The sequence below is a fragment of the Teleopsis dalmanni genome, chromosome 2, assembly GCF_002237135.1.
Source record: "Teleopsis dalmanni isolate 2A chromosome 2, ASM223713v2, whole genome shotgun sequence".
In the NCBI taxonomy this organism is placed as follows: Eukaryota; Metazoa; Arthropoda; class Insecta; order Diptera; family Diopsidae; genus Teleopsis; species Teleopsis dalmanni.
This window is the reverse complement of record NC_051847.1, coordinates 172762552-172778298: the sequence shown is the minus strand read 5'-3', so window position 1 is coordinate 172778298 and position 15747 is coordinate 172762552. Positions and strand designations below refer to the sequence as shown.

The following is a 15747-nucleotide window of genomic DNA, read 5'->3' as shown; positions in this document are numbered from 1 at the left end:
TAATTTGAGAGCTCTGTCTTTAATGTATAGTTTGATAGGTGTGATTTTTAGATCCCTTTGAATATCGACATTTCTTATGTACCAGGGAATGTTAAATATTTTTTTAATGGCTATATTTTGACATGTTTGAAGTTTATTGAAGTTAGTTTTTGAAGTTTTGGAGAAAGCAATGAAGCCATATGATAGCGCCGGACGCATTATTTGGGTATAAAGCAACTTTTTATTTTTGATACTTAGAGCCTTGTTTTTGTAGAGCGGTCGTAAATGGTTTAGCATTGTGTTGATTTTATTTCTTAGATTGTATATGTGCGTGCTCCATTGGAATTTCTTGTCAAATGTAATCCCCAGGTATTTGATGTGGTCTTCCCAGTCTATATCGGTGTCATTTACTTTTAATTTTGGTGGATATTGCCACCGTTTTCTGGTTATGAAAATTGCCTTCGTTTTATCGTTATTAATTTTAATTTTCCATTTTTGGAAGTAAGAAGTGACACAGTCAACATGTTCCTGTAATGTGTTACTGACGTTTAAAGTATTTTTATCAGCATAGAATATACAGGTATCATCTGCATATAGGGCTAGTTTAGATGGTTCTAGCTTTGGAATGTCGGAAGTGAAGAGATTGTATAGGGCTGGAGACAATGGAGAGCCTTGAGGCACCCCTGCTTCAATAAATCTGGGGGTTGATAGATGATTATTGATTTTGACTCTGAATTGTCTTTTATGCATGAAGCTACCAATGATTTTGATGATGTTGAGAGGTAGATTTAGGTCGTACATTTTAGAGATGAGGCCATCGTGCCAAACTTTATCAAACGCTTTCTCAACATCAAATATTATCATGCCCATCGATTTATTTTCTCTAAGTGCAGATTGGATGTATTGTGTCACTCTTGCCAGTTGTAGATCGGTCGAATGGTTGGCTTTGAAGCCGAATTGTTCGTCCGGTATAAGTTTTAGGCGATTTGTTTCGGTCTGCAGTCTATTTAGAATGACTCTTTCAGCTAGTTTCCCCATTACTGGAAGTAGGCTGATAGGTCGCCAGTTTTGCGGGAATGTGTGGTTCTTGTTGGGTTTCGGGAGCACAATTACTAATGCTTCTTTCCATTTATCTGGAAATTTACCTAACTGTAGCATGGCATTGATTATATTATTAATTATGATGATTGATGCTACAGGCAGATTTTTCATACAGCGGTTACTAATTTTATCAGCACCTGGAGCCGATTTTGTTTTGATAGAGTAGATAATGGCTTGCAGTTCTTCGACGCTGCACGGCGAGATAGGTGAATCAGGGATTCTGCTCAAAATGGCTGCCGCTCTTTCTCCAATTAATTCTTCTTCGTCTACATCATCAGAAATGTCATGGTTATCTAAGAATTGTGACTCGAGGGAGTTTGCAAATTCTTCGGCTTTATCCTCATCAGCGAATTTGAGCCCATTGGGACCGTGTATTGGTGGAATTTGAATCTTGTTTTTCAGTCTGAAATATTTGCTGATATTCCAGAAGGCTTTATCACCAGTTTCAAAGCTCGTTAGAAATTCGTTCCATTTATGGTTTTTGAATTCGCGAACCAGTTTTCTTATAACATTGGATTGATGGTTTGCTGCTCAATTTTCTCATCATACCTGGATGTTCTGTTTCAACTATTCACATGTTTTAACATTCATTGTTTCTCATATTGCTTATTCTTTTTGTTTTGTTTTGTTTTACCCAATATTTTTCATATCTTTCGTAGTGCTTATATTTTCTATAAATAGTCGTCAATCATCCTCGTCACTTCATTTATTGTTTGAATTTGAATTCGAACGGTTCTACCATATCTATAAAAATTTAAATACAAAATGACTGGTCGTGGTAAAGGTGGCAAAGGATTAGGAAAAGGTGGTGCTAAGCGTCACCGCAAAGTTCTTCGTGATAACATCCAAGGTATTACGAAACCAGCTATCAGACGTTTAGCTCGCCGAGGCGGAGTTAAGCGTATTTCTGGTTTGATTTATGAAGAAACTCGGGGAGTATTGAAAGTATTTTTGGAAAATGTGATCCGTGATGCTGTTACATATACAGAACATGCCAAAAGGAAGACTGTTACAGCCATGGATGTCGTATATGCTTTAAAGATACAAGGCCGTACCTTATACGGTTTTGGAGGTTAAGCAAATAATCAATTATTGATTTAATAATGCAATAATATATTGCCCAATGGTCCTTTTCAGGACCCAAATAATCTTACACTTAAAGAGATAAATTTACATATATATGTGTTGGTATTTTTCTAAAATTATAAAAAAATAAAATTTATTATTTGCCTGATCGATTGATGTCTGTCGAGTATAATTTATAATTAAAATGATCAGTTTAACAAAGTACAAAATATTTATTATTATAATTCTCAATTTCTTTGTTACATTAGCAGTATATATGTGGACTAGCTTCTTACGGGCTTAATTATAATTCTCATTCAATTTTTTTATAGAATAAGATAAATAGAACTGACGTATATGAGTAATTTGCGGACTGTTAGATATTGCAGTTTGAAGTTTCCACACAATGGTGTGAAAATTTTCTCCATTCATTCCTAAGAGGTGGTTTTAGTGAATTCAAATCTCACACTGAATCTGAATCTTAATCTTAATCCAAATCCAAGTGTTCAACAAGCAAAATGATTGCGGGGAAAATGAAAGTGAAAAAAATTCGTATATGAATTAAGTGAATTATAACAATATTATATAAAGAAAAGAAATAAAAGAACTTGTTATTGAAATAAATTAGAATATTTTAAAGTTATCTTTAAGTAATTTGCAGCGTCTTATAAGTGAGTACCGAGTGTGGTGTGTTAGTGATAAATTAACAAGTGTAATTAGAAGCATTATATAATAATATTTATTTATTTAAAATAGAATTTAAAACTGAAATTAAGTGAATAAAATATATATATATATATATACAAGTGAGTATTTCATCAAATAAATGACATATTTTGATATATAATATTTTATGGTAATTACTATAATAATTAAATAATTGAGTAACCATTTCCATTATGTTATAAATAAATAAGGCTTCAAAAATATTTGTTGTTAAATTAGCGTTCTCGGGAAATCGGAATGGCGTCAAAAACATTTCAAATTATTTTAAACAATATTTTAAGCTATAAAAATGAACTTAAACGTTAACATTACTAAGTATTTTCCAACATTGTTTTCTTTTTTAGAAAATAATACGACTCTTCTTTTATTATTACATCATCATCTTAGACATTTTCAATTAATTTATGAAGAAGTATTGAAGGTGAGGTGCTTTTATTTATCAGTGTAGGCTGCTCTGATGCATTATAGCTCAGATATTATTTTAAGTCATAATCAAACTTATAATAAAACTAATTTCCGTTAATTTTTGATAACATATAACCACATTATAATCACAATGTATTTCATGGAAGATTTATTTTTGTGGTCGCCCCATAAAAGTGTTATACGTTCCGAATTGATAAGTTCCAATTCATCTTCAGTCTCACCGATTGTATAATATTTATCAGTTCAATTCACTTAAGATCAGTTCACTTTTTCCGGAATGAACCAAAGTATGCAACAATTGCCTTCTTTTGCAAAGTTGAATTGTTTATATGGTCTACATCTGAAAATATTAAAGTGAAAATTGTATTTTAATTACATTAAGATAAACATCAATCTGAATGCTCTTTAATAAAAATCTATTGCGATACTATAAGAAGAATGTTTGAACATCTTTAATCGATATGTAGACATATATAATATTAGTGATTTTATTGAAATGTTGATTATGATTTTATTTAAACGAAGAGCATGTCATAAGTTCTGATAAGTGAATAAGAAAAAAAAACTGTAAATTGTCAATTATCATTTAATATATTTTTAAAAATAATTATATTTATATCCTTTTATATTTTTATTAAATTATCCCTATGATTCCGAGATCGTCTTCAAAACATAATTTGAAAGTACATAGTTTGATATTTATTCAAATATGCAATATTTAGGTAAACAACCCGGAACTATTTATATTTTCAATTGACCGAGTGCTGCACATCGCTCTCAAAAAGAAATCAAAAGCAGGTCGTTTGAAATTCATGATAAAAACAATTAAAAGTAAGATCTATATTCGTTGGACACATATTTATTTATGCCACAAGCCAACTAAGTATAAATTAAAAACTATATATTGTATAGATAGTAAATACACAGATATTTAAGGTAACTAGTACTTAAAGAAACTGTAAAGTAACTACTGGTTTAAGAAAAGTGTGCGTCGATATAGTTACACATAATCTAACTAAGCATATAATTAACTAAGATATGGTTTTCAGAACATTGTAAAGGAAGTAAGCCAGTTCTCAATAAATTCGGAATTTTCATCTAAGATTACAACACAAAATGATTATACCTAAAATTATAACAGACCTGGCATTGTAAACTAATAAACCTCTTACAAAAACTCCTAGCTAGAGATAATGTAAATCTTACTATTTCTAGTAGTAATCTTATTAAAAATTGACTTTAATTAAAAGAAAAGCTACAGCTTTCGAACAAATTTTTATTATATTAAATTAATCTTAACTTTATAGTACAAAAGTTTTGTTGATTATATTTAACAATACACGCTGACAAAGTAGATTGAATGGTTTCTACTGTCTCTGTAGATCTGAATAAGGTTAATGATCGGGGTTCTAATGATCAATTCATTAAAATTTAGCATGTTATTTTTTTTTACCTAACATTTAATTATAGCAAAGTATTAAATTGAAATTAACATGTTGTTAAAAAATCTTTATTATAGTCTCCTTCTTTAAAACTAATTTTGTTCTTTCGATATATTAGGTTAAATAAATCTTAACTTACTGTTTGTTTTGGGTTGAAATAATGTTGAAGTCTTTCGCATAATTTTTAACTCCTTTAGGCCGATTGCTAGCAGATACACCATTGCAACGAGTTTACATTCTTTCAACAATTGTATATGCATCTAGGAAATATTGCCAGGATCTTTCAATATTTTAGTACAAAATTCTTCATGTGTTAACTTGCATACCTCTTTAATTTCTAACATCCACTCAGACATCTTAAAACCGCTCTTAATATGTTTTAAGAAATAATTTATTATATGTGTATAAAGTAAATATTTATAGGTATTAAATTTCCAACCAAGTTAAACTGACGGACAGCCCATTGGAACCAATGCTTCACTCGTTGCACATCCATAAAAGTGGATTCTCTGGTATTTAGAGACGCACTTGTTCGTTTTTGAATTTCAAATCTAACATCCAATTAAGACATGCTTGTTCACCTTTGTTGTTTTTTGAATTAATCTTTTCCACTTGAGAATCATCATCAGACTTACATTTATCTACTTTTGATTCAGCTTTTTTCTTGTTCCTTGTATCTATTCCAGCTGAAATAGAACATAAAATAAAACTTAAAAAATAAGTTGCAAATAAATGTTACCAATACCTAACGCCGCCTCTTTTGGTTTCAGATGACCTGCATAAATCATGTATTCATAGCATCAAAATATCAAACAAACAACGCTTTACTTTGCATTTTATGTGAAAACTCTGCAATAAAATCTTTATTTGCAAAGTGCATAATAAATTATCTTAAGTCTTTGGTGCAACGCTTTTCACTTTTACTTTGCAAAAAAAAAGGCACTCATAAGTTTTGCAAAGTGCAAAGTGAAAGTGTTGGTGCAATAGGGCCCTGAAATGTTATCTTATTTCTAAACACAAGTTCATTGTGGTTCGAGGATAAATTCTACAAATTTGATTTTTGAGTACGTGACTAAATAACAGCAAAGTTAGTGTTTAATCATTATAATCAAATAATCAGCTTTAGAAAAGCGAAAGGATTTTGGTAAATTTTAATATTTGTAAAAAGTTGAAACTGTATATAACTTATATTTTATTGTAAAAATATTTTTAATTTAAAACTTTTACATAAATTTTGAATATAGGTAAATAAATATATACCATACATGTAAATCGAAGAATACCAAGTAAGGGATTCTTTGATGTAAATACAGTATGTATTGTGATTTTTTTAACTAGAATTACTTGAGTTAAAACTATTTCTTAAGTATATTTTTAATTTAAAATTGCAGGGAACGAAAGTTATTAAAGAGACTTCGGGATATTTTGGACAATCCAATTGAATTTAAATGAATTTTTAATTTAATAAAATTTTATTATAAGAAAATATATATATGTAAATGCATACATTGTATTTTACTACGAGTATTAAAGAGTGTAGCTGATATTTAATTAGATTTAAATGAATGGTATCCTTTGGTTTAGAGTTTAAAAAAGAAACTGTTAAGAACTTCTATTTGAATATAAAAATCATTATTGACTAAACAATCACTATTTTAAACTGAAACAAAATATTTCAATTTAGTAAAGTATAAATAAATTTTTATGCCCTTATTTGACTCTTTTCCAAAAAAAATCAAATCAAATTAAAATTTGTTGAGTATTTTTCCATTTTGCACATCTATTGATTAAAGTATTATATTATCAAATTATTAGCATAATGCATTGTTACTTGTTAACAATATAGATTTTTAAGAGATAATGTTTATTTAAGACTTTTTCGGTATCTACTATAAATAAAAAATAAGAATATACACACCTTTCTTTTATATTATAGGTTTCACAAGTCACACCTAATTTGATTATTTAAGCTTTGCAATCCATATACCAGACACTATAAATAAATATAAATATCAAATGACCATATAAATAATTTAAATCCATTCAAATTTGTATGATTTGCATTCTAGGATGACGAAATATTAGACCCAATTAATATAGACTCACTTCTTATAACAACTAACGGTGTTAGTTATTTTACTTCGCATTAGGCCCAAGCCTTTAAATAAGATTGCGTCCATTTGTACCGATGTTGTATGTATGCAATAAAGATATAACCCAAATTATATAGAAAAAGACAACTAGATATGTTTGTTTAGCGATATATTATACTACATCGCTAAGGATACATTACTATATACAGCGAGCTCATTATACTGAAAGCAACTCATGGGATATCTATTCTATGAAATGGATGTCATATAAACTTCGTAATTCTAATTCATTTGTACTGTCATTTACAAGATTTACAATTTTTGTCAATTTCTATAAAGATTCAATAAATAAACCAATGGAAAATAATAATAATAAAAAAACATTAGCAAGATTAATTATATTTAAGCCTTCCAAACAATGTATTCTGTTCGCCGCTAGTAGTACCAAATATGTAATTATCCGTTACTTTGTATTCGTTACTCAAAAAATACCGGAGTAACGAATACAAACTTTTTATTGTATTCGTTACTTTTACTCATTTTACCAATGAGTAGTATTTGTTATAACTACTCTTTCGAGTACTTACTTGGTAACGATTACTTTTAAGCAATTGTTTTCGCGGTATAATAATAACAACTTTATTTTGAACAAAATTTTTATTCGCTATCAAATGCATTAAAAATGTTTAAAAACGTTAATATAAAAAAAGTGAAATTTGGATTCATTTGAAACCAGTAGGAGGTTTTAAACGCAAAAAAAAAACGGAATCAAACAATTCATTTATATAATTACTCTAATTTATTAAATCTAAAATGTATTATAATTAATATATATGCTTTTAAAAATTTCTTTTATTACCGAAAAAAAGCATTTACACTTCAGTAGCGAAAGCACAGTAACAAAACGGCAGTAACGAATACTGTGTAACGAATACATACTCGAAAAGTAACGGGTAATTACAAATACGCAAAAGTAACGAAGTTTGGCACCACTATTCGCCGCAACGCAAACCTTGATTTTATATTGAGCAAATACATTAACGGACCTATTCCGTGAACTTGACAAATTTGTCAAATATTGACAATTATTCTATGTCATAAATAAAAAGTTCTTTTCTTGATAAATTGTCAAGATGACAAATATTCTTGACAAATAAAATATATACTTTTTACAATAGTTTTTTATTTTTATTTGTATGTATTAAAAAATTTAAACCAGCACAATTTCTGAATTTATAGTTAATTTATAGTACTGTAGAAATATGACAATAGTAATAAAATAAAATTTGTTACAAAAAATTATTTTATTAAAAATAATTTTAATAAAATTCTAAAAGGCTTCATTAGTGATTTTATGATTATTAATAAAAGTATTGCACAAATATAACAATAGTTTTGAGATATCTATATGCATGATCAAATTCTAAATAGCCAATAATGAATTAGAAAAACAAAAGCAATGTGGTTTGATATGAATATAGTAACTAGTCGATACACTGCTTTTGAATTTTGCATACAAAATACTTCACCGTACTTTGACGAAAAACACTACGTACTTCAGCTTTGAAATTTGTCAATATTTACCCAAAATAGCAAAAAGCTTTTTGCTTGATAACAATACTTGACAATGCCAATCCTATAAGAAATAAATTAAAAACAAAATACATATTTAATTGTATATTACAATACTTATTATACTTTATTTATAAATTTATAATTTTTTAGATTTAACAATAGATTTAGATTTAAAATGCATAAAATATTTGGATGAATATATGTTACAGTAATTTTAAATAAATCAATAAATAAATAGATCAAAGAAATATCTATAAATGTAGGTATCATACAGTTCATACAAATCTGTACAGATATCGGTTGATGTTTTGACGTTTACATATTGATATCCTATTTTACCATATTTTTCATTAAAAACCTTTTTGCAATACGTCTATACTCCTCCAGCAATTAGAAATAAAATTGCTTAAATTTTTCAATTTTGTTGTTTTTATAAATTTTTTAATAATTCAATTGGTGAATTTATATAAATAAAAACATAAAATAATAACAATTGAAAAGAAGTTTATAAATACATTCAAATTAACAATTTTAATTTGTTAAAAAAATTTAAGAATAGATTTACATTTTTTGTACTTCATATATGCGTTTTTACTTATTTTAGCAATATGTTACAACATTATTCAAATTAATAGTGCCTAATCTTAGAGTGAGAACGTAAAGAACTTCGATTACCGGAAATAAATTCGCGCTTGATATCGATTATTATAAAAAATCATTCAACAATAATAAATTACAATTAAATATTAGTTGCAATAAATAAAAAAATAGTTACAACCGGTATTATAATGTACTATTGTTAGTTTTAAAAGAATAAGAATATATTACTTAAGTTGGTTAACTTGAGTTGGTTTTTCGAGAAGGAAATTTCTGCTGTCACTTGACAAGGTAACAGACAAAAAAAGAGCTCGTCTTATACATATATAAATAAAATCTTAAATATCATGCATAAAAATTCGACGACGAGTTAATTGTTGGTTATCGACGACGATCGATTAGCACGATGATTTTGTTGCTTGCGTCCTGATACGTTATTACGTTATTTTCAAGTGCGGGTAATTATAATTCAAATCCAATAGAATCCAATTTGGATACAACATATTTTATCCTATTATGTTAAACGGATTACATAGTGTAAAATAAAAACCATTGTTCTACTTAACTTTGTGCACATGAAAAAAGTGCGAAAACATTAAATAATTCAAGACACATTTAGTCGGGACACACCACTCTGCAAGCGTTCGATCGGGTAAACGCTTCAAACGCGTTGTCCCTTAAATAGTAAGTAAGTACTTTTTGTTAAAACTGTGAAATTCAATCAAGAATCAAGCGCTATCGTGTATCGCTTCTATTGTCATAATATTTAGTGCGTGAGCAATTTCATCCCCCGTAGTTAACTGCGAGTATACGAAGCGCCGAGAAGAGTGTATTTTAATTTTCTTAATTGAAAATTACTGAAGCGCCAAGAAAGGCGATTTGTCATTTTCGGTTATTTTTACGCGGAATTTGTTTTTCTATTCTTTTTTTTCGACAGTGACGATAATAAGTTATTTTGAACGTGAATTTTTTTTTTCATATTATAAAAATAATAAATGTTTGGTGTTTTTCTAACGTTGTATTTATTAAATCGAAAGTGACGATTTTTTTCCGTTTATTTCTAAATAATTTGTTTAGCCGTGACACAAACTGTTTTTTAGTATTCGAACGCGTGAACACTTGAAACACGGCGAGTGTTTTATAATACTTAAGTGCTAAACTTAAACTTTTTTTCAGGTTCACAAGGCTGTTTCGGTGAGCGTGTCTTTTTTGTAGCAAAATTCATTATTTTGTTTTATAATTTGGTTTTTTTTATTTTTTTTCTTTATTTATTTTTTTTTATTTATTTTTTTCTTTATTTATTTTTTTTTTTAATTTTTTTTTATTTTTTATTTATTATTATCTTTATTTTTTATTTATTATTATCTCTATTTTTTATTTATTATCTCTATTTTTTATTTATTTTTTAGTTTATTTTTAATCTTATTTTCTACTTTAATATTATTTTATATTTTCTGATTTAATTTTTTCTTTGATTTCCTTTTAACAGCGCCCTCTTATTAGCAGTCTTGTTGTCTAAATTTCATTGTATTTTCTTTTCTAATGAAGAATATAATTGTTGATCTCTCCCTTAGCGATCTACCTTCAACTGTGGTCAGCCCCGATGAAGGGACTGTGCCCTCTTGTCCCAACTCCAAGCGTCCACGGATTATTTCTGTTAAGAAGCCATCTCATTTTCGCTCTAAGGAGCGCCTTAGATTGGTCCAGTAAAAATTTGTCAAACTTTCAAACGCCCATGAAACACTTGTGGCTAAACACTATCTCCTACTAACCAAGTTTTCTACCATTTCTAGTGAACTCGCAGCACTTAGGAATACCTCCCAGTCCCCTGCTGCTCTAAGCTCAGTTTCTGGTGTTACCGCCCCCAGCGTCATACCTAGTATTGATACCAAATCTCTCTTTTCTTCCGAGCCTTCCTCTTCTGAGCCACTCTTGGTCATCAAGTCTTTCACCTCATTTAAGCCTCACTTGGCTCCTATGCCCCCACCAGGCCCTAAGGCCCCCTCTAGTTCCTTCCCCCACTTTCTTCCAAGCCCTTGTCGGGACCAAAGTCTGTATCTTTTTCTAAGTAACCCTCTGGGCCCAAAACCCCCACACTCTCAGTTTCCAATTCGGCTTCGGCCGTCAAGACATCTTCGCCAACGTTACGGAGCTTAGCTCTACTATCAAATCCTCTTTCCCCAACACAACTTACGAGTTTAAATGTGTAAATGGCACCTCCACTCGTATCCTTACGAAAGATAAGGATACCTTCTATAGCATCAACGCCTTGCTCCGAGAGCAAAAGGTTGAAAGCTTTTCTTCCATCCCCTCGGATGACAGAATTTCTCCTGTCCTCCTCAAAAACTTCCCCTCATTCTATGATGAGGACGATTTAAAGTTGGCCTTGGCCACTGACTTACCTGAGTTTACCTTTACGAAGGTGTCCAAATTCGCTCCACCTGCGCGCTTCACCAAGCGCAAGCAGACCTTATAACTGGCTGATTAGCAGCTCAGTCAATTCTTCTATTAGTGTGGCAGCCCCCTCGGTTTCGACTCGCCTCAATTGTGCCATTGACTTCTTTTTGGCTGACAATCGCCTTCTGTCCTGCCTCGATGACCCCCGCGTCATCGATGGTATTTCTGATCACCAAGCGGTGAACCTTGTCCTTCGTGACTGCAAAGCCTCTCGCATCTGCCCTCGAACTTATTACCTAGCACTGACTGGTCGGAGTTCAATCTCACTCTCGACCAACACCTTCTCCAACTATACATCCATGAACATGGGAACATGACTTATTCTGAGATCAATTCCGCTGCTCTTGCTCTTGAGAGCATCTTCGCATCCACTGTAGAGGGGCATGTTCCCAAGGTGCGTGTTCGCAAATCTTATCAAGTTCCTCTTGATGCTCTCACTCTCCACCTCATTAAAGAGAGGAAATCCCTTCGACGCAGAGCCTATCGCCTTAAACAAGCAGGCTCCGCGCACTCTTGCACTGCCCAAGCCATCCTCAAGAGCCTAGACATCATTATTGCACAGCGCGTCCGACAGGTCAGGTACAATTCTCTTAATGCCAAACTTCGTGCCACCTAGTGCCGGTCTGAAGTCTTCAATACGATCAGACAAATCTGCGGTTCCAATAGGTCCATCTCAGACTTTCGCTACGGCAATACCGTAGTATATGATGACTTAGAAAAGGCCACTCTGTTTGGTGAAGTCTTTGCGGCTAACCATCGTCTCACCCTTGACCTCGGTGATTCTAACTTCTCGGCCACCACAAATGCTGAAATCCATCAGCTTACCAAAGTATAGTCACCTTTTCCTCGCAGTTCCCTGCTGACTGCTGTAATGTTGAGAATACCTGTGGGTTCCTCATTTCCTCCAACCTCACCGACATGCTCTTAAGCAAGACGCCCATGCGGCGTTTTTCACCTTTATTTATCAAAAAGTGCGCCATGCTTTTCAATCATGCGTACAATTCTGATTTCTTTACCCAACCTTGGAAGAAAGCCATTGTCTGCCCCATTGCCACGAATAGCAAACCTAAATCCGATCCAAGCAGCTATCGTCCCATCGCTCTTTTAAATTCCGTCAACAAACTGTACGAAACATTCATAGGCAACAAACTGAAGTCCTTCTCCTCTGAGAACAAGATTCTCTCCCCTCGGCTAACCCCTCCCGCATCTCCAATGAGCTTAATTCTCACCTCAAATCCCTCCATAAGTATTATACCCAATTGAAGATTAAACTCAACACCGATAATATTTCAGCAATAGCTCTTTTAGGCCTCAAAAGAGATCACTCCGGTGGTTTTGACTCCTCTTCCATCAAGCTTAAGCTTGATAACACCCCCATTCTGTTTGTGTCCAAGCTTAAATATCTCGGTGTTGTTCTATCCACTCGACACAACTTTATACCTCATGTTGACTATGCCATTCGCAATGCGCGGTTCAGGCACATTCAACTTAACAATGCCCTTTGCAGGCACAATCAGTTTAACTGTAAAGTTAAGCTTCTCTATTACAAACAGCTTATTCGCCCTCTCCTAACGTACGCTTTCCCTATTTAGTCTGCAATCTCCTCTGCCTAGATGGAAAAAATCCGTCTTTTCGAGCGCAAGATCATTCGTGATTGCACCAATTACAAACGCAAGCCTGACGGCAAACACTTTTCAATCTCCGTCCGTTTTAATTCCGCCAAAATTACTCGCATTGACCTTCTCTCACTCGCCCGTAGGTATCTCACCAGGCTCCACAACCTACCTCCTGATATCCTTGCTCCAACTACTCTTCCTCCTGACCTTCTTCAGGCCTTACGCCATAAACCCCTCCCAATTCATCTCTTATTATCTTGATGAGTGGGACTCAAATCCCTCCGTCATCCCATTATATAACCGTGGCTCTCGTGACCCTCGTCACAGAGTCTATCTTTAGCATACTCGCGCTTTTGCCATACCCCACCCCCTTCATTACTTCCAATTTTCCTATTTTTAGGCTCAAGATCTCTGACTTAGATGAACCTAGCTTGCTAGGTGTTAGGTCTCTTCACTCTCTTCTCTCTCCTTCGTTTACTGGAATGAAGTTTCCTCATTGCCGTGGAAAAGTCCCACACGGCGGCTTTCGATGCTTCCACCTACTGCAAAAAACTGTGATATTCATTCATCACTTCGAAGCCAAGTGTTAAATAACTAAAAATTACTAGCGGACCAAAATTCGAAAAACAGTGATCAGTCAACAGTGAAAAGTGAACAAAATTAAGACACTAAAGCGAAAGTGATCGAAGTGCCGAGAAGAGCACTTCCGTTATATGTAAAGTGTAAGTGTACATAGCGCATCCTATTAAACACCGAAGTGTAAATACTCGAAGCGCCGCGAAGAGCGCATCCTATTTATAAGCAAAAGTGTAAATGCACGGAGCGCGGAGAAGAGCGCATCCTATCAAAAACTGAAGTATAAGTGAACGGAGCGCGGAGAAAAGCGCATCCTATAAAAATTTAAGTATACGCAAATAGATTAAAGAGTTTATATAATAAAAATTTAAAACAACATGGAGAGTTGTAAAATCTCACTGGTGCCCCCGGAAAAATTTAATTTAAGCTCTAGTGAATTATAAGATTACAAGACAACTATACAAAAGTAGTTCAACAACTGCAAGAACTACAATCCCATCACATTGAATTGCAGAAGCGATGTAAGGAAATGGAAGCTAAGCTTTCAAATCAACAAATCGTTGCTGTCAACAAAACTAAAGGCAGCAAGAGGAAGAAGATGGCACCCACTTCCCCAGCTACTTCTACTAGTGCGTCATCAGACTCTGATCATGATTCAGATGTTGCTTCTGTTCTAGGGAACGAAGCAATAGGTCATGTATCAATGGAGGTTGAAGACGCACCAACGTCATCTGACACAATCAAAATGAATGAAAAAATAAAGAAGAACAGTGCATAAACCAACCAGTATCAACAGAACTCTAATATCAAGAAAAATTGGACAATACTATTCAAACCTCTAATCAAAATCCAACCAGTAGTAAAGCATCAAGCATTACTTCATCCCAAAATAACGAACTTCAATCACAAAATAGTGTCACTTCGAAACCCAAAACCAACAAAGTCGTTCCTATCGTCCTTAAACGGATCAACACTTGGAGTGCGTTGGTAAGACAACTTAAATCACGTAGCTTGAAGTTCAGTGATGCCGAAAAAGTGCGCATGGGCATCCAAATTACTCCAGACACTATCGATGATCACCGTAAGATCACAGTGCCACAACTGTCAACAATTCGGGCATGTTGCCACAAACTGCAGTGCCACGCCCAAATGCGTCAAGTGCGAGGGCACTCATCATCACTCTAAATGCAAAAAAACCCCGAATTGTTCCAATTGTAGTGGAGACTCAATCCAAAAAACATTAAAACAACAAGAAAACCCACCAAATCCTGCACAGTAGCTGAAGCCAATATCACAAAAATCACCAACACCAAAATCTCCCCAGCAATTTCATACGCTGAAAGCAACCAACCAAATAAGGGTAAAAACACACAGCAGGCGCCACCCTCTACGCAATTGGAACACTTATTTATCAACATGCAGCAAAACTTTAGCGCTCTAATGAAAAACATTATGCAAACAATGCTGCAAACTCTTCTACCTTTAACTCGTGATGAATAGACTCCAAAACTGCATCAAAATAATCACATGGAACGCAAATTCAATTTTAAACAAAAAATCAGAGATATTTCAAAATACCAAACTACAAAATACATAGAACAGATAGGGCAAATAGAAGAGGTGGCGGCACTGCAATAATCATTAAAGAATCGCTTAGCCACTACGTCATTATTAATAACCTTGAATCTCTAGAAGCCACCACTATCAAAGCTAACATCCAGGACGCCACTCTAAGCATCACCTCAGTCTATAGACCTCCTAGCAACACCTCATATCTCAATGACCTAACCAACCTGCTATCGAACAACAATCCCACCTTTCTCGGAGGAGACCTTAATGCCCGCAATAGGCGTTGGGGAGACAGCAACACAAATGCAGCTGGCAGACACATTGAAATGCTAGCATCCAGCAATTTATTCTAGCTACACATTCCCAGTGAACCTACACACTTTGGCAGTAGAAGAGGACTATTTTAGATATTGGCATCTCGAACAACCTAAACCTCAACGTATTCACCGAAGTTCTAGATGAATTAGGCTCTGACCACAAACCAGTTCTATTCATTTTACAAAATTGCTTCACCAATAACATCAT

At 33.1% G+C, this 15747-nt stretch overlaps 1 protein-coding gene across 1 annotated transcript; it reads left to right on the top strand.

Annotated features, from left to right (window-relative positions):
- The first annotated feature begins 1809 nt into the window (after positions 1-1809).
- On the top strand, positions 1810-2224 carry LOC119682151 (histone H4-like). Its single transcript, XM_038095516.1, has one exon. The coding sequence runs from the start codon at positions 1846-1848 to the stop codon at positions 2155-2157; it is 312 nt and encodes a 103-aa protein (XP_037951444.1). The 5' UTR covers positions 1810-1845; the 3' UTR covers positions 2158-2224.
- Positions 2225-15747: the final 13523 nt, after the last annotated feature.

What these genes read in the sequence shown, in the direction of transcription:
- LOC119682151 (XM_038095516.1), top strand. Translation starts at nt 1,846, where the DNA reads ATGACTGGTCGTGGTAAAGGTGGCAAAGGATTAGGAAAAGGTGGTGCT.